General features: G+C 50.2%; 5 protein-coding genes across 5 annotated transcripts; 3 read left to right on the top strand and 2 right to left on the bottom strand.

Annotated features, from left to right (window-relative positions):
* Window positions 1-992: 992 nt before the first annotated feature.
* Window positions 993-2,224, top strand: EAH_00008710 (Chromosome III, complete sequence, related; the record flags this gene model as incomplete). Its single annotated transcript, XM_013395557.1, has 7 exons — window positions 993-1,201; window positions 1,259-1,351; window positions 1,417-1,549; window positions 1,602-1,690; window positions 1,746-1,834; window positions 1,892-2,041; window positions 2,106-2,224. 7 exons carry the CDS (start codon window positions 993-995, stop codon window positions 2,222-2,224), a joined length of 882 nt encoding a protein of 293 aa, XP_013251011.1.
* Window positions 2,225-3,182: 958 nt separating this feature from the next.
* EAH_00008700 (Peptidyl-tRNA hydrolase II, related) lies at window positions 3,183-6,977 on the bottom strand (the record flags this gene model as incomplete). Its single annotated transcript, XM_013395556.1, has 9 exons — window positions 3,183-3,239; window positions 3,335-3,531; window positions 3,732-3,804; window positions 4,340-4,483; window positions 4,621-4,703; window positions 4,873-4,911; window positions 5,300-5,489; window positions 6,431-6,566; window positions 6,802-6,977. 9 exons carry the CDS (start codon window positions 6,975-6,977, stop codon window positions 3,183-3,185), a joined length of 1,095 nt encoding a protein of 364 aa, XP_013251010.1.
* Window positions 6,978-9,798: 2,821 nt separating this feature from the next.
* Window positions 9,799-12,646, bottom strand: EAH_00008690 (poly(A)+ RNA export protein, putative; the record flags this gene model as incomplete). Its single annotated transcript, XM_013395555.1, has 10 exons — window positions 9,799-9,849; window positions 9,986-10,036; window positions 10,275-10,374; window positions 10,486-10,532; window positions 10,733-10,799; window positions 10,954-11,249; window positions 11,459-11,535; window positions 11,790-11,847; window positions 11,991-12,083; window positions 12,536-12,646. The coding sequence occupies 10 exons, from the start codon at window positions 12,644-12,646 to the stop codon at window positions 9,799-9,801; spliced, it is 951 nt and encodes a 316-aa protein (XP_013251009.1).
* A 1,066-nt stretch (window positions 12,647-13,712) lies between these two features.
* On the top strand, window positions 13,713-15,784 carry EAH_00008680 (hypothetical protein, conserved; the record flags this gene model as incomplete). The annotated part of the gene is made up of 5 exons (XM_013395554.1): window positions 13,713-14,377; window positions 14,485-14,611; window positions 14,751-14,863; window positions 15,014-15,591; window positions 15,702-15,784. The coding sequence occupies 5 exons, from the start codon at window positions 13,713-13,715 to the stop codon at window positions 15,782-15,784; spliced, it is 1,566 nt and encodes a 521-aa protein (XP_013251008.1).
* A 1,007-nt stretch (window positions 15,785-16,791) lies between these two features.
* Window positions 16,792-19,016, top strand: EAH_00008670 (hypothetical protein, conserved; the record flags this gene model as incomplete). Its single annotated transcript, XM_013395553.1, has 8 exons — window positions 16,792-16,798; window positions 16,980-17,032; window positions 17,344-17,366; window positions 17,494-17,657; window positions 17,920-18,042; window positions 18,377-18,611; window positions 18,768-18,815; window positions 18,965-19,016. 8 exons carry the CDS (start codon window positions 16,792-16,794, stop codon window positions 19,014-19,016), a joined length of 705 nt encoding a protein of 234 aa, XP_013251007.1.
* Between the last annotated feature and the right edge of the window lie 1,626 nt (window positions 19,017-20,642).

The raw sequence follows: 20,642 nt of genomic DNA, 5'->3' as shown, positions 1-20,642 counted from the left end.
GAACTGAAGCCTACTGGAGGGGCGAAGAAGGTGATCAAGCCATATCATTGCCAAATGAACCCAAGTTTTCGTGCACGGTTACTGATGTTTTCTCTTTGTAGATAGCTGAAGTAATCCTTTTGAAAGCTCAAAATATGTACCTCTGCGTAATTTGGGAGACGTGTTTGGGGAGATGTTGAACTCAACAGCATGAAACAAAAAACTTCATCCAAGCCGCATTGGGGAGCGCCGACTGTCTACGCTGAACAACACTGAAGAACTGCGTAGTTACTCCTGTTGAGTCGCATCGATTGGTTAAATAGCCAATATCAGGAAAGAAAGAAGGAAGAAGATGTTCGTATGAAATTGCTGCAACTGTGCCTACTGCACGAGCAGCGGTAGACAGCTCCAGGCACGGCTAATTGCTTCTCTGCTCGGGTAACCAAAACTATTCACCTATTAGTACACATTGCGTTCAGGTAAAAATAATTTTTGAAAATGAAGGGGAGATATTACGAAGGTGTCTTTCGGCGGGTTAATGCAGTTTCAGTCACAAGTGCTCACAACAACGATGCTGTGACATCCCACAGAGGGTGCCAGTAAAACAGGATGCGCGGACTGCACCAGCATAGCATTTAACTACATGAAAAAATCTGAATACAGTGTATTTTCGGTGCAATTATGTGTGGCCTGGTCCGTTTGTAGCAGCTGACGTGCTACATTGCAGCTCTATGGCATTGAAGCAGTTAAATGACGCTAACTGAACCAACGGAGTAGTTGGAATGCACTCAGACCTCAAACAATACAAAAAAACTAGCGCCAAATTCATGATTACGAGCTTCCCGGAACTACATTGCAGAAAAAAAAAGTGTTGGGCACGCAGGGATGATCCGGTCTTGGGGTGTACGTTCACCCGAGATGATCGGTAGGCTGAGCGCTCCGAATACGCGCCATTACTTCCAGAGTTTCGTCCTTCGTTGTTCCACAGCTTCTTACAAACCAACCCTGTCAAAATGTGGAAGTCACTTTTTCTCGTCGCCATCTCTGGCGTCCAGGTCTCGCACGTCTCATCGAAGGCCATTGCTGATGGATACACCCAAATGGGGCAGCCGTTTCGCTTCAATAAGAACTTTGTAGCCTCCGCGCCTGCCTTCGAGGAGTCGAGCTCTGAAGTGTGGTGGCCAGCCACAGGGAGACCGCCACTGCGAAAAGCCCAGCGAGCGTAAGGCGATGCTTGCCCTAGTCTCCTTTGGAGATAAACACTCATGAATTTGAACAGGCATTTGGACGAGACTTTTGATGTGGCCATGCACACAGACACGTCTTTCCCCAGCCCTTTCGAGCAACCAGAGAAATGTGTTGCCTTCTCCAGGTAATAGGAATTCAGTCTGCTCGCAAACTAACCTGCAGCAACTAACTTGAAACCGTGCACTGCAGCCTCTCCCACTCCTGGGTCTGCGATCCCGACCATTTGCTCTCGCCAGAAGAGCAAGCATTCGTCGAGGCGCGCCTGCTCAAGCTTCGTGATACCGCGAAGAGCAGTTGTGATGACTCCGACAACTATTACCAGGTTAGGATTCTCATATCTGAAGCCTTGTTCAATTTGACACATTGGAATGCAGACTGCAGTTGCCGTCGCTTCAGATATTGTGGTGAATGCCAATGAAACACCACAAGAAGCCACCGACCGTTTCGCCGAATCACTACTCAGGTACTGCAAAAATGTTCCTCAAACGCGAAACAGTTCATGAGGAGAACTTTCTCAGACGCTGGGGTGTGGGCAACAAAGGCTGCCATGATGGCATAGTTTTGGCATTCGTCAAGAACCTCAAGACCGTCAGTCTCGCCACCCGCGGTACGACTGAACTGAAATGCGATCAAGGCGAAATCTGAAACACATGCCATCTACCAGAAAACGTCGACGCCCGCGTTGCAAGCGCTCTGTTCAAGACACACATCCAGCGCTCCATGAACCATGTGTTCCTCTCGACTGGTTCACCAGCTGCAGCTGTAGCCACAGGCGTAGAACTTGTGAATCGTCACCTACCCCGCGCACCCACTGGTAAGCTATTGCGAAGGCAGTTTTCCCAATCCGCAATACCATCTATATTTGATTGGTATCACAGGACTGAGCTGGAGTGCCACCATCCTCCTCACGCTGGGTGGAGTCTATCTTGCTTCTGTACTTGGAATCTACTATTCACTGAACACATTCATGATGAAGAGCTATACTGTCGAACAGTAACTCTCCGATGGGCAAAAAAACCCTTAGTGTTTTGGCACCTTGGTTTTCAAAAAATATCTCGTTTCCCTGGGGAACAACTGTGGTAAAGTGCATTCAGCTGAAAAAAAAGCAAACCTGTTTTGTCACCACGCACTAGAGAGCGTAGTCAGCCCTTAGAAACCTTGACAAATATGTTCAGATGAACTCTGCACCCCCACAACTGTTCTAGTTTGTATGTGACATTTTTCCGCATCTGCAGAAGAATGCGGCCCCTAACGCCACAAATCATCTTCGCAACTTGCGCAGTTCTGACCACGAGTTCCTGCACCACAACGCAAACGGATTACACTACACGACTGTACGAAGGCTTCTACGCCAATGCTCTCTCCGCAAAGTCTTGCACTGCCGTACCTGCTCAATAGCGATTGATCCGTCTTCCTGGTACGACCATCCAACTGTTTGCTGAGAAATGCGATATGGGACGTCTTTGTTAAACCAGCAAAACAAATATGTCCTGATCAATCAAGAAGGAGCATGTGGAGCGCGAGATCAGGGTCGTGCAGCATGAACAACGGCAGGACGAAAATCGCTGAAAACTAATCGATATTTACCTGATGAGTTCCTCGATCTGCTGAACTTTCGAGAGGCTCGTTCGCTGCATTTCAAACATGACAATGGATACAAACATGCTATTCTCGCGCCACTTATTGCAGCCTTGCAATGTGATCACAGGAGCTAGCACGCATATTGCATTGCTATACCATATCAGGAGGGAAAGACCACGATCGCGGGACAGCTTCGCTGATAAGGTAATCCAAAAGAGAATCTGTTCCTCTTCGATGTTTGGCGGACACGTGAAACACGCGTTGAAACAGTCCGTGCGACCTGTACCGCATTCGCCTTGTTTCAGACTAAATGAGTATCGTTGTAAAAGGCCAGCTTTGCATTCGCTTTGACGTCATTTGCTTAGCATTAGCGCTCACTGAAACTCTCTTTCACGAGCACGAATCCACTTCGGATGAGACGCCAAGTCGATCTGCAGGTTGCACAGAACAGGAGGCGTCCGGATGCTATTTTGTGCTATCCTGGTTCACTGCAATCGTGCGTGTCCGTGCATTGTGAAGTTTGTACCTTATTGAGGCATAGAACTATTGGTATTGCCGGCGAATGCCCATCTACTTCATCGTCTATATACGTCCTAGTCAGGCGATGTCGCAGCGTTCCTGGAATCCCAGCCTCCCACATTTCGTCCAAAGATGGGGAGCGGACTATGCCGCTTGTCATGGCTTCATGCGAGCAAGTTGAGCACTTCGATATTTCCGAAACTCCTGAGAAAGAAGAAATATTTCCACAGAATTAATTTGAACACGGGCAAGAAGAAAGGCTGTCGACAGTTCATTGTATCACGCCAATCACCTGATAAGATCAAGAACACTACATAGTGTAGTGCATTCCACACAGTGATGTGGGCACTTGCCTAAGTGATCAAATCCAAATCGGGAGAGGCATGGCTTCGGTGCGATGGAACGAACAACATTGAAGATTTGCTGTGTCGGGCGTTTGACAGCATCAATGACCAGAATCCCCAAGTCCGCATCTTCCTGCACATAGCACAGTCATGAAATACCACGATATCTCGCGCAGCGCAGATGCATGCTAACTAGCGAATGTTAAGGAGGGGTATGCAAACTTCTGAGTGTCTTTCTTACATAACCCCTCCATGCAGCATTCACGAGCTCTTTGCAGAACGTCTTCTTGGGATGAGACTCAATAATACCTGCGTTGGTGATTCCGACGCCCAACCACAAAAATGTTCTTGTGTTCACAACCTCCAGCAGGGCGATACCGAATATGCACACACCAACGCCAAATTTTCAGGACCACATTTCTCAGCACTGACCTATGTCTCATCTAGTTGTGCGCAGGACCGCACTCACCACCGCACCAGCCAAAAAGCATACCTGGTGCATCGACGAACACTAATTGACAGTTCCCTTTTGTCACCATTCCACGGAAATCGGTTCTGTTGGCATGCAAATGGCAAACATACATGTAAAAAAGTAGTGCTGCTGTGCATCCACTAAGCTGCGAATATTTCATCTGGTCGAATGCATGTATTTACCTCGTAGTGTTCACCTTATTGGATACGGCGGAAACCGTAACGCCAAGGAAAGCATTTAGCAAAGAGCTTTTTCCAGCATTCGGCGGGCCAATGAGAGCTATAGTAAGCGATCTGGGGTGCGCTGGCTGAAGTGGAGGTTGCCACGTGGCGAACTGTGCCTGCAAGCAAGGCTCCCAGAGGCACAGGTGCAATATGTGTTGAAGAGGCGTTCCGAAGTGGAAGCGGCACAAGCACGAAGATACGATATTTCTAGGCGAGTTCGGCTGGTGATAACGTTCTCACGTGCATATCACACCTCAGCTGGGACGGGGTCTCTCGCGACAGGCCGATGAATCGCCGGGCGGCTCGGAGGCACGATGTACGAGGTTGTAGATTTGACTGTGCATTTAACGAAAAACCACAATCCGGCTAGGATTACGGGATACCTACCACTTACGCATATTTCACAGTCGAGGTAAAATGCCCAGGGCTGAATGTTGGAGGTCTACTTGTCCCAACAGGTGTACGGCAAAACTGCTTCGAAGTCAACTACAAATTGCCAGCTTACACGGATAGTCCGAAGCCGCTGCTTGTTCGGTGTCCACGTCTGAGCAAGTTGCTGGTAAAGTACAGCTCATATTTAACTCATTTCGAGCCTGAGGGCAAAGAGAGCCAGTCTGCACAGCCGGACGAACGGTGAGGTTACTGCTTCCAGCTCGGGCAAACGGAACAACGGGAAACTCGCAACTACACCCGAATCATTCCATCGCATGCAGGGTTTACTGCCAATTTTCCAGAGCTACCCACTCTGTTATATCTGTCCATGATGGAAAAACGCCGCGCATGTATCAGCAGCTGTGGAAGAGCTGCGTTCCCAACAAGTGGCCAAGCTCTGCGATGCTTTCTGCACCATGAGCTCCACTGTAGAATGCATGGCAAGCGAGCAACTGCCAAGTTGGGAGTAGCAGAGCAACCCCAGACAGAATCGCTCCTACCCCAGTAATGGCTTCCGTCTGTTTCACGGGGAATGCTGACGGTTGTGGAACCATGGTCTTGGCACGTAGCTTCGCTCGCAACGGCCTCAGATAGGCGTTGTACTTTAAACTTGGTAGGGCGCTCAATAGCGGCCTCCGCTATTGACGAAGAAGATGATGTTGCGTTGTGCAGTCGGCGACGGGTGCCCCTCTGCCACAGCGCCCACCACGTGGGTGGCCCACGAGTGGTCTTGGAGGCTACAATGTGGGCCGTGCAAGTTGTCATCTGTTATAGGGGAAGATATAAATAGAATAACCACCTTGCAAACAGAAGAGTGGTGTCCTCTGCTCCAGTCCACGCGCCGCCGACCTAGTCCACATGCGGCTGACTCAGAACAGTTACCCAGTACTTCCGCAGAAAACCTCAATCTTACGTTGAAAACTGACTTAAATTCCAATCGTTTTGTGCAACACTTCCCCGGTATCTGTCCGCCGCCCTGCCGCCCTTAAGGGGCCCCACGAGCAGCGCATCGAACAGTCGAGTGGACCCGACTGCACACGTGTCCCGGAAGTCATAGGAAGTCCCACTTGCTCCATAAAACGATAAATAATGTTTGGTTCTGTGCAGCTTAGTTACAGAGGGCACTGCCTAAACACGCTGCCCACCCGCTCGTGCAGCGCGCCCGTGCTTCAACCGCCTATGCAGAGACAGTTGGAGGGCAGGCACCTCAGTTGGGACGTGAAAGAAGACGGCGCTTACTACTACCTAGAAGTGATAGAGTGCACTAAATTTTCGAAACAGAACCTGAAGCGTTCCTGCACCTGCTAGTGCAGGAACGCCTCACTGATTGCACTTGCAATTATGCTGCAAGACTACAGTATTGGATCATGCAAGCAAATACTATTAGTGTGAGCTCTTCACAATTCCCTGGTGAGCCAGCCAGTCTCAACTACGGTGTTCTGCTCAGGGCCACGCTAACACGCTAACTGAAAGGTAAATATCAAACCGTTCATTCCACAACTATGCTACGACAACAGCTTTAGCCCTTTGAAAACTCTGCCAGCACTTTTCCTTATTGGTGCAGAGGCCAGCGCAGTGGGGATCTTTTCCGGTTCTTCTTGCCACAACTTATGATCGATTTGGTTCTTCACCAATTTGTCCCTAAGCTTAAGCAATTCGCCCTCATCTGAGACCTGGAGAACTACAGTCCTCATGTTACTGCCTCCAGCCAGATACCTTCGCGCCCCCTCTCCGTCCCGTTCCATGGCCAACCCCAGCGCATCCACCCTGCAACGAAGAAGAAAGAGAAATGCACGGCTTAGAAAACCCTTGTGATAAGCTTTTCTACCTCACGAGCCACATCGTAGCTTGGGATATCTCACAGTACATAGTTGTGTGCTCCCCTTTGCAGGCCGCCGCAGGCAACTGTCTTGGCGTGGTAGGCGTTCTTTTTGGGTGGCTACGGCTACACGAGTAGGCACTATTCCACTTTAATATTCCCTTGAAAGGGATGCACACTCACGCAGCGTGACAGGCCTGCGCCACAACTGCCCCCAAAGGCCACTGCAACACCGCCGTCAAGTCTCGGCGTACCACCACGTACTGCACTAGAGGGTCATTTTCTCCGCCAGATGAACTCCCCTTTTCAGGTGTATCTGCAGGCACATTTCCTGTGGGAGGGCTACCTGACGCTAGCATTACAGGGAGCGCTGTGTGCACAGCACGTGGTTGTGCAGGGGTACGTGGAGACAGCGGCCCTCTAAAATGTGCATGCAAGTGAAGCAGGCAAGAGTGAAGCCCCGTATTTATGTTAACGAATGCGCCAGCGTTGTTAACCCAGCAAATTACTCGGGGTATGCGCGATGAGAAGAACGGAGCCCTTGCGCCTGCAGGGGCCGTCAGACTACCCTGTCGAATCCGCTGATCGTCAATCGTCCGTTTCCCTATAAGAAAGGAACAAAGTGATTTCGTTCCCAGCCTTCTCCTGTGCTGGTCGAGCGCCTCCGCACCGCAAAGTCGGCGAATCTCGTTTGCATGCGGCCTTAGTCGGCAGACAGGCATCGACACTCCTGCTTCCTGACAACACCAGTCACTAGACAAATGAGGTAAATGCAGAAACTTATGAATTCATGAGTTGAGTGTACAAACGAAGTGCATTTGAAGGCGCCATCAAGAATTGAATGGTATTTGTAGGACTGCAGACGGACCGTTCGCCGAGGGAGAGCGCCGAGTGCCCGCCTGGAGGTTGTCCTACCGCGTCAGACGTTAAAGGAAATTCATGCGGCATAGAATATAAATGGATTTGACACGGTAAAGTAAAGAATGGAGAACACCAAAATTAGATTGTTCAGGAGCAATCTCACAGTTAGGGCCAGCCTCCATGTGCGGGATAGAACACGACCGATTTTGTATCAGCGCTCGCTCGCCTTCATATTATCATCTCGTCTGCACCGCCCCACCGCGTTAACATGGTTTACAAGAAAACACCCATCCTGACGAACCAACTTCTTGAGCCAACGAATCACCAAGCACAGTGTCTTGAACCGTGCAAAGTCGAATTGTGCGTCAAGTGAGTTGCTGTATTGGCGTCTGCGCGGTTAACTAGCGTCTCATATATAAATGGCCGTGCGAGAGTGCCGATGTGGGGGAAAACGGAGTGCTAAACTTGTCTTTTGTCGTTCACCTCCGAGTTAGACGAGCGGTTGTGTGCTGCCTGTGGTAGTGTTTGCGAACCACGCGCTGCGGGCGATGGTTTTTGAGGTTCCATGTCACTTGTTGCTCTTGTATCTGTCAACCGACTCAGAAAAGCAACTTTGTTGTACAGTTTCTCCATCAAGAGGTGCAACGGCTGTGCGGCAGCGTGCACCGCCTAGTCTCCAATACAACACAACGTTTTTCACTCAAGTTTGCAAAAATTCGAAGCTCCCCTCTTCCACTAGGGATCTGGACAGCCACAAGCAAATGATTGCGTGCTTGACCACACAGGTATAGCAAACACGGGAGCCTTTGGCTGGTGCTAGCGATAATGCGTGTAGTCCAATTACTGCCAGCACGCCATTTCCCAGGCCATAGATGCGTTCTATGTACGAGCGAAATTTGTTCTATGGGCACGCTCTGCTCAGGGCGGCCCCAGGTTGTTTTCTACTCAGTACTCCTACGCGCCTTCAATTTTGCATGTGACTAACTCGGAAGGTGGGGGCAGCCAGGGGAGAGAAGTGCAGTGACTTCGCACCATGCCAAGGCGCAAGAAAGAAATCACTGCACTGTATGAGCAACGACCGACTTCTCCCCTAGCAGGACTTTTCAGCCGGGTTAAGCAAATCCCCCAAACTACATAACAGACGACAAAGGAGACATCTGGACCTCCACATGTAGCGCGCCGACTGCAGCACTAGCGCTTGCAAAAGCGACTTGATTTCCTCCGATAAAAATTACTCAGGAGTTGTATTTAGGCAGGACAGGCAGTCCATGGAAAACGCCTCTAAAGCGGAAAGATTTTGTTGCCCTTTGGCATTTGCCGCACCGGAAATATATTTAAATAAAATGAAAAAGGTTGGTTACACTTCTCGATTTGTGCGTGCCATCCTTGCGCAAGGGCCACGCTAATATTCTCTGTATCGTTCCAATTTTAGAATAAGTTGGCACGGCAGGGTGCCCTCTCCATCTGTTGCGCGAAAGACAATACTGTCCCAGCTAACTTCGGGTACGACGGATATACAGTTGCGTCCCTGTCATCGCTGGGGAACAGGACTACTCTCGGCTGGACCAAGGTGCGGGCCCTAATGCAGATGCACTAGGGGTACGAACTCTAAAGTGGAGGCAACACAATCACCAGCACTTTTGTTCCAGCCTAGGTGTCGTAGCCAGAATTTTCCACACCGTCGCGCTATCATCAAAGGCATTTGACTGCTAACCCGGGGCATACATAGCTGTACATCCGCAGCCTTCTCAAGCAGCTGCTGAGTATTTCCGAAGGAGCTCATCTGCAAGTTAGAATATTTGGCGTGGTCCATGCGATATTCTCATTGCGTTTCAACTAATACAAAATCGACTGGACGAGGTCTACAAGCAGAAGCGCCACTATTTCTGTCACATTACCAGCTCATCACGCCAAGTAGGTCACAACGACTGGAGGGTCCCAAGCAGCGCATGGAACGACCGACTGCGCGTGTCTGCCAGCAGTATAGCATACTCAGTATACCTCCCAACTTCTCAATTACTGTATTTATTCATATATGACAAAAGTGTGTGCCATTCAACTATGACAAAGATAAGGTTCTCTAGTTTGTCCAGCGCTCGGCATCCGCACCTCTAACGGACAGCTGAGCAAACTGTTGAGTGACGTGTCAAACCAGCAAGGCAAACCGCCAAGACTGCCTGCATGTTTACGCGCATCGTCTCAAGCGCCTACTCTGGATGGTGATTAGAGGCTCCCTTGGCAATGCGTTGCAGCCCAGCTTAGGCTGGACAAGCTCGTGAACCCAGCAAGCAAGAGGAGGCGGGCTGCAAACGCTGCACTTCAGCGACGCTGGGTATTCTTTGGCCGAGGGCGAATATCCTCCTCCTTCATCTACGAATGCAGAAAGCGCAAAAACTGAAGGGCTCCTTGTTGCATAATTTCTTTGCACGCCGAACAGGCAATGCCATACGTGGTGCAATGTTTAGGCAGGACAATTGGGCAGAGTACAACCAACGTAAATGCTTACCGCGTGAATATAAACGTGATGCCCCTTGGCCAGCTCCTGCTGGTCTGGGCCCTGGAAGCATTCACACAACGCCGCAAGCAACAGCAATGCTGTAGCGTATTTCGATACACACTGGCTGCAGGACAGCTATATTAAAATTAATAGTATCTATTACTTCTAGGACTAAAAATTTTTATTAACTTTAGAAGTAATAGGAAAGGCCTGCAGGAGCGAAGCGGTATCTGTCGTCAAGCTGTGTCTGTCATCGAATGGAGAGCGTCTCGCTTGCCTTGTTCCAGTCGTAAGATACTGCGTACGCCAGTGCTGTGGACGTCGGGTCATACTTCAGATCAGCAATCGGTGCGCCGGCAGGTTCGAAGGTCTTGAGTCTGGCGCACACACGAACTAGACTGATCAAAGATATCTATGCAAGCACTTAACATTTAGGACGGAATCAGAGAATCTGAAGCATCAAGGATCTGCGGTTGCTAATAATGGCTAAGCGGCTCCCAAGGACGCACTTCTGTCTTGATTCCTTGTCCCAGCAGATAATAACGCCATCAGATCCCTGAAACCAAACCATTCACCCAACGAGGTGACAGCACGTCGCTAGCAACCCCTTATGTTCACCCCATTTAAACTGTCGCCCGCACGGGGTTCGGCTGAGGTCTAATACTATGCTCTTCGCCCAAACCGTAACGAATCGGCCTTCGAATGACGTACGCCGGTACTAAACGATTTCAGCTTGTTAAACGAAATAGCATTCACGGAGAATATCTGCAACTGCTGTTGCGGAACCTCCTGGCGGTGGCACCGGTAGCTGAAGTCCATGTTTCTGCAAGAAATGCACCGGTCGAGCAGTCGCATGCGCCTCACTCACTGGAATCCCTACTGCTCCGCAACTCTGCCCTCATTTCTGAAGCCCTGCCTACTGATCAAGTACCTTAGCCAAAAATACGGCCTAGGGAGCATAGCAATTCGTGCCTCACTTATGCGCTTCTTTTATGTACAGAATGCTGCATCTCCCTTCTACACTGCCAATCGCGACCCCTGGAGTCTGTGAAGCATCGTCGGGGAAGAAAGCCATAGAACGCGTTTGCATTTTCTGGTACTGAGACCCTGTTTTTGTAATAACGGGAATCGAGGCAGCGGCCGCCGTACTCGGAGTATTTACAGCAAAGGCCGACTGGCCCTGTTGCAGCAAAAGCGGAACATTCAGGATCACGCAATCGTGGAAGGTGTCACAGATTCCTAAGAAACAGTCGTGGAAAGCTGCCTTGCATATCTGCACGCAGAAAAGAACAATGAATTATCCCGCAAACATCACTGAAAACTGGCACCAAATATCACATCGAGTTCTGTTTTTTGAACAAAACAGCTGGAACACCTAAGCACATGACACTGTGCTCCTGTGCACCACGGAATCCAAAAGACAGTGACCAGCCAGGCAGCGTGAGGTGCCGTTTAATGATGAGGCCTGTTGGTGTTTCATACTTTGGCGCCGACATTTTGTTGCCACACGGGGTTCGGCTGCTTCCCGTCCCACATCTTCACGCCTCCATCCCAGCTTGCTGCATACAGGAGACGTATGAAGGCAAGTTTGGCAAGAGCGTCTGTGCCACAGCTCTCAAGGAACAAAGCCGTTCAAGCGTCCAATACCACAGCATGGCCTAGCATCCATCTACTAAATTCAAATACATGTTCACAGTATTATTGCAGACGAAATTGTTCAGTTTAATGAAAATGGAATACTCTTTAGCTCAACTGCACGAGGGAGTAATAAGTGAGCATTCCCGCCAACAACTAACGTTGGGCATCAACTCACTGCTGATAACTAATTTGTGCATAGGGTTCCACGCGACAAAGTTTACGGGTGTATCGTGCTGCAAAAAGAAGCACAGACAAAATTGTCCCAACGCTAGACTCAATAAGGCGAGAACAGATATTGGCTACTGTTAGCAGCAACTTTAATATATCCGGCTGAGACTTCCAAGTTGGCATAGTTGAACCTGGGCATTCGTCTCACCTGCCCAATGACTTGTCCTGTCGTTCGGCCACTGATGAGATCATATGCCTTCACCTGTTTGTCACATCCGGCTGTTAACAGCATCTGCGTTGTCTGCAAGTAATCGGCCAGACATGCAAACACGATGAAGACAAATTGTGAGTGCGTGTGTTATTGTTGCCGCCCTCGCAGTCACAGTCAAGCGGCGCAGTCTATTCTTCTCCACTGGAGATCCACTTACGTCGCCGAAACAGCAAGAGAGAATGGGAGCAGTTTCCGTAAACAGAGACTGAGGATTTCCCTTATAAAGGACTGGGCCGTTGGTGCCGAAAGCCGCCGGCTGAGTTGTGATTTGCCACACGCGACAAGTCCGGTCCCACGAGGCGCAAGCAAGCGCCTGCCCATCCCGTGACTGAAAAGAAAAATGATAAAGCAGTTTACGCCGAACCGAAGTAAGAGCATGCACGCTGGAGCGCCACACGTTCGACCCCGGGCGAAGGCTGGAACAGTCAACGGAACGCAAATGTGAAGGCATAGAGGAGCAAATGACGAGAAGCCACACGTACCCATGCTAGCTGAGACACCGAGTCAGAAGGTCCATTTGGAAGTTCCGTCGAGTTTTGTTTTGAATAATAGTTGGCCGATTCCGTCGTGGAACGACCGAAGCCAAAAGCCATTTTCTGGCTTTCTGCAGTTTGACACCGAAGAGGTATGAGACGTTCCGTAAATCAGATGCAGAAAGCCAAATACAACCGCCCTGAAATTCCAGTATTAACCAGACCTTGCAGATTTGAAACCGTGCTGTCTAAAAGTAGCTAAACACTTCCACATGCGATACCCGCCTGGAGTGCGGGCGTTCTGCTGTTATCTCCAGTTCGTTGATGATTTCGAACACCAGAAACAAGCAGGCAAAACGCATGTCATAGATTCCCTTTGGATATTAGGAAATGAAAGGTTCGGGGATGCGGCTCGTTTCCACCGTTGCACGCGGGACAGACTGAGAGCGTACACCCCCTTGTGCTGCTTGTTTTCCCTGAGTCTCCCCTCACCCTCGTATATATTACGAGGGTCTTAAGGCCTCTAATGCTAGCAGTCCCTCTAAATGTACGTCCAGAACAAATGACGGCGGCAATCGAAAACCCGAAAATCACGCGAGCGCTAGAGCTGGTCCCCTCTTCCGCCTGCTGGCGATCCCACGACGGTTTAAGGGTTTTCGAACGCCACACTCCATGGAGACGTTTGATTGCTTGCACCGCCGAGGATTTGAACTAGTGGGAAGGGCATGCGTTGAGAAGTCGCTGATGCCAGCCTAGAACGATGTCCAAGTGTCTGCACGGTGGAACGCGGAAGGCGTGGCCACAGTAGATGGGGAAGAAAGAACGAAAATGAGAAGCATTGGAATTGAAAGGGGAAGATGATGCAACACAATGAGATAACCGACTACTGTGCATGCCCACCCAGTACTGGGGACCCGCTCCTGCATGCGCCCGCGCCGAAGACTCAAGCAAGGTGGGCGTCAGCCCATCTTTTCATCGAAGATAGGACTCTTGCCTCGAAATCCCACGTTGGCACTTCATATTACGCTCTATATTAGCCTGGTGACGCTCAACTGAAACGTTGCATCTCAGCCAGTTACTCCACGGTTCAACTTGGCCTTTCTGCCCTGTAGGCGACGTTGCCGTGGCCCTTGTCTCTTCTATTTCTTGGTGAATCAAGAGCTTGTTTGGGAGGGAGTGAGGAGAGATGGTGTCCCTGGCGGCCTCGCGGCCGACTGCCGCTCCGACGGAGGCAGCATGCTGCCTCAACAGGGAAGCAAGGGGTTCTGGAGCCACAAGCTGCGCTCAGCCTGCGATTCAGCGCGGTTTTAGACCACGTAAAGTCACTTTCCTTATAATGCTGCCTTCGGGAGGGACTTCTGTTGCCTCCGTGCTCCTAGAAGATCTTCCTCTCCTCACTGCCGCGGAGGCACAGAGGGCCTCTTTCGTAAACGGAGGAGGCGCATCTGCTGTTGAGAGGCTGGCCAGCTCCACTTTGATTCAGACTTCCCGCTGCGGTCTGTATGTCCCGGGCCATTTTCTTCTTTCCTTCGCGGCAGCGCGCGCGGGCATCCACACGGCTGATGCAGCGTCCAAGCTGCGCCTGGTGGTGCAGCAAAAAGAGGTATATCCGCATACGTGCTTGCCTGTAGAAACAATCTTAGGGACTGAAGCAGGAGCTGCATTAGCTTCAGATTGGGGAATCGCCACACCAGCAGCAATCGAGTCGAAGCCAACAGAAACGTCACCAGGGTCTCCACTATGTTCGCTGTGGCTACTCCTGAGGCTGCCAGGAGGAAAGGGTGGTTTTGGTGCCCTGTTAAAAAAGCAGAGAAGGAAGAAAAGGGCGAATTTCTCCATTGATGCTTGCAGGTGGGTGCAGGGAAACTGCTCCTTGAGTGCAGACCGACCCCTCGTTGCTGCCTACTCTCCCCCCATGCGTATTCATGCGGTTTTGTACTTTTGTTTTCTTCTCGTAGAGATCTAACTGGAAGGAGGATCAGACAGGCCCAAGTGGTGACGCGCATCAAAGCGTGGATGGAGAAGAAGAGGAAAGAAGATGCTCTAGTAGCCGCACTGACGCAAGGCACGCAGGAGACGGTACCGGTGGGTATTCACACGGACCAGGCAAATGCATGCGCTCTTTTGTGTCTTCCTCTCACCCTTGCACCGCTGAGTCGTGCGGAAACTTTTACAGTGTGGTCTATTTTGGTGTCTTACCTTTCTGCCGGTGTGTGAGGTGCAGGAGGCCAAGCCAACTGTCTCACTAGATGATGCATTTCTTTCCGAACAGTTGGCCCAGGTGTCGGAGATGCCATCCGTTGTTGCTCATGGCCTGAAACAGCAAGTGGAACTGCGGTATGTCCCTTCCCGTTCGGTTTTTTGAGGGGGAGGGGAGGGGTGCATAACCTAAACTTGCGCACTGCACCAAAGGGGCGCTTCTTCTTCCTGCAGGAATTATTTGTGTGTAGGGCATGCCATTGTGGTTGCTGCTGGTTGTCTGTGCAGGAGAAAATTGGAAGAGGAACAGCGCAATCGAGCTGCAGCGCCACAAAACAGGGCACTGTTCTCCCAGTTGCGTGATGCTGTAGAGCTCGACAGCGAGGATGAAGAGTGGTCCGATACAGATGCAGACGAAGTGGGCCAAGTTGTCGAGCAGGACAGTACCACGAACAGTAGCAGAGGTTCATCGTCTGATAGCTCCAGCGGTGTCGCGTCCAAGGCTAGTGCCACTGCTGGCGCAAGCAGAGAGAGTCCCCTGACACGCTCATCAGATGCCAGTAGATCAAAATCGGGGACTGCATGCATCGGCAGCGCAAAGAAATCTGCACCCGAGAGTCCCACAGTCGATCCAGCAGCGGCGGCGCTCATGCAGCAGCTGGAGCAGATGCGCCTGAAGGCCGCAGCTGCACGGGAGGAAGAGCTTCAAAGAGAGGCAGAAGCTGCTGCCGAAGCAGCTCGGGCAGCAGCTCTAGCAGAGAAAGCTGCGGCGAAGATAGCCGAAAAGGTGGCTAGAGAGGCGCAGCAGCTGGATGTGAGCAGATTCAACACCGCCGAAGAGCTTGCGAAGGCCGTGGATGCTGCAGGTTAGTATGGGTTGACGATGTACATGTTTCTGTTTTTTGTGTCAGCTTTTCCCTCTGTTATTCATTATCACCTGATTCCAGCGTTGTGTGTTTTGCTGCGTGCACTCCAGCCGGTAGCGCGGGAGTGTTGCCTTTTCTCCTGCTTGCAGACGGCTACACTTTGCGGATCGTGCTTGTGTGGCTTCAGTTGTGAAGGAGAAGCTGAGACAGCTGGGATGGAAATGTGGCGGAAGACCTGAGGAAAGGTGAAGCGGCGACAAATTTGAATGCAAGATAGTTGGACCTCTTGCTGAGCACTAGCAGCAGCTGTGTGCGTCCCTGCTTACTCGTGTGCTTGTGCCATTATTGAGCATTTCGTTCTTTTTGCACTGTTTTGACTGTTGTACTTTAGGGCAGCTCGTCTTCTTCAGCTGAAGACGGTGGACCTTTCGAACGTTCCCAAAGCGTTGCTCGCAAGGCCTCCTTCAAGAATGGCCTGACTTGACAGTCCTACTTTGAGCTCTCCTCCCTGATCTGTCTCAGTGGAGTGTAGCTTTTGACACACCTTTTGAGTGTTTGCTTGTCCAGGGAACGGTGTAGCATCCATCTACAAGGCTTTTCCAGTTGGCGTTTAACTGCCATCTTTCCCGCGAGGCTCAACTAAAAGCTGGGACGGAATTTTCACTGTTTTTCGGTTTTCAGCGTGCTTTTCTCATTGGGAGTTTTCTTGTCGCTTCTTAACAGTTTAGCATATCTAATGGAACGTGACACATGGTAGTCGGCACAGCAGCGCTTCCGTAGGAAGTGCAAAAATTTCAGAGTGGACTTAGGTTAGGGTGCATGCAGAGTTTTCTTCGAATGCTACATCGTGGAAGCACGGGCGGGATGCTCAAGCGCCATTGTTTGCTTAAGACTGCATACTGTTTACGCAGATGTCCACAACTAACGGTTTTAGCTGGGTCTCCCCATGCACCCCTCCAGCTCTACCGACTGCTACACTAGTCCTCCAGTAGTATGGATTTTTGCCGAATGGTAGGAGAATAATTAAAGAGCAGAATGCGAAGCAGTGCTTCAGAGGTGACCTGTGGCCATCTGGGAATGTGCATTCGGAAGTCTAATTCCCAGCTGGAGGCTAGCCAGCTACCTACACGAGGAGATAAAAGAGGCAGCGCCTTTTCTTTTAGACTTAGCATACGTATAGGCATCTAATTTTTACTGGCAATGCCCGGTCAGTGACCGTACACGGGAAGATGCGTCTCGGCACAACACTCGTGGCTGGGTGTTTGGCAAGCATCATCATTTGCCCAATACATTAGCACTAAGCAAGGAACATATTTTGTCAATTTAAAGAATGTCATCGGTGGTTTCTATGTTTAATTGGCATCTTTGGTGGGTGGCGTCGTGGCGAGCGATGAAAGCGCTCTCTGGCATGCTCACGGGCTTTCTGCCCGTTGGCATACCGGTGGACCAGAGTGAATGCTGGATGCTCAATAGCGGTCGTCGTCAACGATTTTTTCTGGGTCTTATTTTAAAAGTATTCATCAGCTGGAATAACCGCTATTTTGATTGAGAGCATCACATTCTTCGTCCCTTGGGGACCTCGGGTGGGGCAAAGGGGGAACACTTGGCCTTTCTAGAAGTTGGTGTGTGGTTTCTCGATAATGTGCCGCAGCTTGATGGCTGTGCCTATTTTGTTCAAGAATATATGCTGGTTGATGCGTTACAGGTCTCGGGAGACCTTAGCACAGCACCCGTTTACGTGTCCACGGACAGTTTTCGCCAACGGTCGTATCGCCGTAAGCAACAACCTGTATCGTATTTGCTGCACTTATTCGATACAGAAATAATATTGTGACCATAAAAGAATTTCAGTCCCTGTGTATGGTTAGTCTACTTGTCTGCGGGGGGCTTTTTTGTCCCCAGAGCGACCTTGCAGCAATCATCGGGAGACACACCAGAGAACATGCCGTCGAACTCACCTTCGCTACATCAGGGGAGAAACCCTGTATCAACGTCCAACTTAGGATGCGAGGGGATTAGCTGTTCCTCTCCTTCGGGGACGGTGCCGACCGCTCTGGAGTGCCATGGTACGGATTCTTTGCTCTCGGATTCTTTGCTCTTGCCCAGTGCGCCGCTCGTGTATTTCCTTCTTGACGCAGCTTATCGTACATGTGTGGCTATGAGCTTCTGCATTTTGGTTGTGGAGTGGCTTGCTTTGCCTGCTTTTCTGGGGAGTCGCACTACCTGCTAGTCGTAAACTTCAAACAGTAATAGCGGAGGTTGAAGTCCGCGCATGTGTTGACGAAGCGCTCGCATTTCTTCATTGTTTGCTTGCACTTGTGTTGCCAGTGAAAAGGCAAGCGATCCTTTCGAAGCAGACTCCTTATGAGAGGAGGCGGTCTGGATTCTCCCCAGGAGATACGGGGATTCTTCTGGGTCAAAGAGACTTCAACGCAACTTTAAGCAGGCCTGGTATGACTCCTTTCAAGGAGCCCTGTCCAAACAGCATACAGTGCAGGCGAATATTCCTCACCTTTACGTTCTTGCTTTTCTGTTCCCTGCAATCAAATTACGCGTTGATGGAATATTTCAGTGGAAAGGGAACTGTGCTGGGAGGTCCTTCAATACTATTACCCATTTATGCTCTATGCTTGTTTTTAAACAATCTGCTCAAAAAGAATTAGTCTCAGCGGTAACCCTAGCTAGATAGACTACTGCGTTCTTTCCCCTTCGGGGAGCGAGTGTATTCATCCGTGTTTGGCTGGAAGGCTGTGCCTTGTTCTATTGTTCTGGAGTGTTGTTACAGGCGTAAGAAGGTTTGCTTCGGTCCGTCAACCTACCCGTGAAGAGCAACCACTAGCAAAAGCAAGTTCGGGCCTAGGCAACAAAGCATGGGGAAAAATATGCAGTTGGGGCAAAATTACCTTTGGAAGGGGCAAAAGCAGCGACGGAAAAAAAACAAATGAGGAAGGCGGCCCAACGGGTCGATGTTACACCGACGAGCTAGCCCAAGATGCTACTCAAGGCCGGGGGACAGGCCGGTATGTTCTATTCTTGTACTGTCCTTTTAAATGTTGTTTTCCACGCTGCCAGGTTTTTTTGGAACTGCCGCTTTCAGCACTCTTGTCGTTGCATAGTGACGTCTCCTTTTGCGTTGAGTTGCTTTTGGCTACACAATTGCTGTGTTGTCGCAGAAGCGAGCCGGCTGAGGCTCCGGGGTCTCGGCTAAAGTCTAAAGAGGCGCGGTAAGTGACCGCATCATTCAGGAGGCTATATATTTCCAGCTCTTGTTTGGGCAGTAGATAATGACTTAAATTATTCGCTGTAAACTATAGATTTCGCTGCGTGCCGCTGTTCTAGGGTGTGATCCTGTCTTGTACTAATTTCTGTGCAGGAGGGGCGTTCCTCCCCCATCTGAAAGCCGTGACCAAGCAAAAGGCGTTTAAGCGTTGATCAAGGAGAGTGCAGTCTGAACGGCAAAGTTTTAATTTGACGTATTTGGCTTCTTTGGTATGTCAGAATTTTGCATATCTGCCTCAACAAATTCGGAAATTGCCAGACTTGATCGTACTTTCGACTCAGCGTGCAGTAGGGCGCAATCCCAGGAAACCATGTGGAAGCCATTTTGTTGAAGGAGTGGGTTCAGGCAGCCAGACTAGGTGTCATGGCCAAGACAGAAGCATGCCCCAGCCTCTGGTTTGTTTGTCCTGGGTCAAACGCAGTTGACGGCGACTTGGCTGGCTGTTCCATTGAAACCTTGTCTTATCACCCCATAGCAGCGGTTGTTATTGCAGCTGCCTGCTAATTTTTATAGGTGTTTTAGTGGCGATAGCTAGGCTTCGATAAAAGTAACGGGCCTATTGCCCGTAGTTCTATCGGTTGCATTGCTTATCCCTCAGCAAATCAGGCTTTCAATGCGGCACTGCTAGTTTCTTGATTATGCAGCAGTAATTTGGTGTTTCTTTCAGGTTCACGCATGGTCAATACCAACAACTGTTTGGGTTACAATGTGGAACCTTGCACTGGCTGTGGCAGTGCGGAACGCCCGTGGGACAGTTCACAAATGGCTAGTACATAGTAGAGCTCGCAACAAAATAGTGCTGGCTGACACTACTTATTATACAAGGGCATGCCAACTAAAGAGTAATCAGTCTCTACCTGTGGCAAATGACTTCACTGTTCACCAATGTGAGGTGCGTCTGCGAGTTGGTGGTTGGCCGCGAAGGTAGAATTTGGTAGAGTGGTGCAGGCTTCCATGTGGAGCCTGTGCCTCGCTGCATCTAAGGCAACAAAATACTTAGTTGGTTGTTAGTTGTGGCGTATTCTCTATGAGGTTGGCACGCTTGTCCCCACTTGCGTGCCGGTTGTTTACCGAGCGCCCAACGGGTGTTTAAGAACTTTACAGTGTTCGTGCATGCATCCAAAGGAGGCTTGGGTAGCCCTGCATGTGTTGTTGCCTTTCAGTAGAAGTTACAAGAAGAGGCATTGCACATAAACTACCTCTCAGCATCAGCTCCCGAACTGCGTGCTGTTTTGCCTAGGACGTCTGGGGAGTGGAAGGGAGGCCAGGTGCTTTAGTGAACTCAAACAGCGTTACTCCAATGCACCTCACCACCGTATTCTGCTGTTTTCAATGTTTCTCGGTGTACATGGTAGTCGCACATGCTTCACAAGCACACGCGCAAGCTGCGGAGCTCACACCTCATAGCGTAGCGGCCTAGTTTATGGCACTGGTTAGTCGTAAAGGCACCTTGCCCGGAAAACATGTCAGATATTCTCCCCAAAGTCTATGGCAGAGGTCAGTGTCACCATTCGAATAATAAAAATTGATCAGGATCTGCCCTTGCGCGGAAGAAAACCAGACCAACGGATGGGTGCAGCGTGGTCTGTGTGAAGTTGTTGTTTTTACCTCTACCTACCTGCAAGCTAGCTAGGAAGGGCCAAACAGGTGCTCAACAGCTGACTTCCGCGTTAGAGCATGCAGAAAAGGGGGTCTTGGTTGTGCTTGCAAGTGGGGCTGCCTTGCAGCATTAGCTGCAACACGGTGCCTTGCAGCTGATGAGAGGCCGGCT

Source organism: Eimeria acervulina, genomic scaffold (assembly GCF_000499425.1).
Source record: "Eimeria acervulina Houghton genomic scaffold, Eah_scaff41, whole genome shotgun sequence".
NCBI classification, from domain to species: domain Eukaryota; phylum Apicomplexa; class Conoidasida; order Eucoccidiorida; family Eimeriidae; genus Eimeria; species Eimeria acervulina.
The sequence above is the reverse complement of the archived record's forward strand: the minus strand, read 5'-3'. Positions and strand labels throughout refer to the sequence as shown.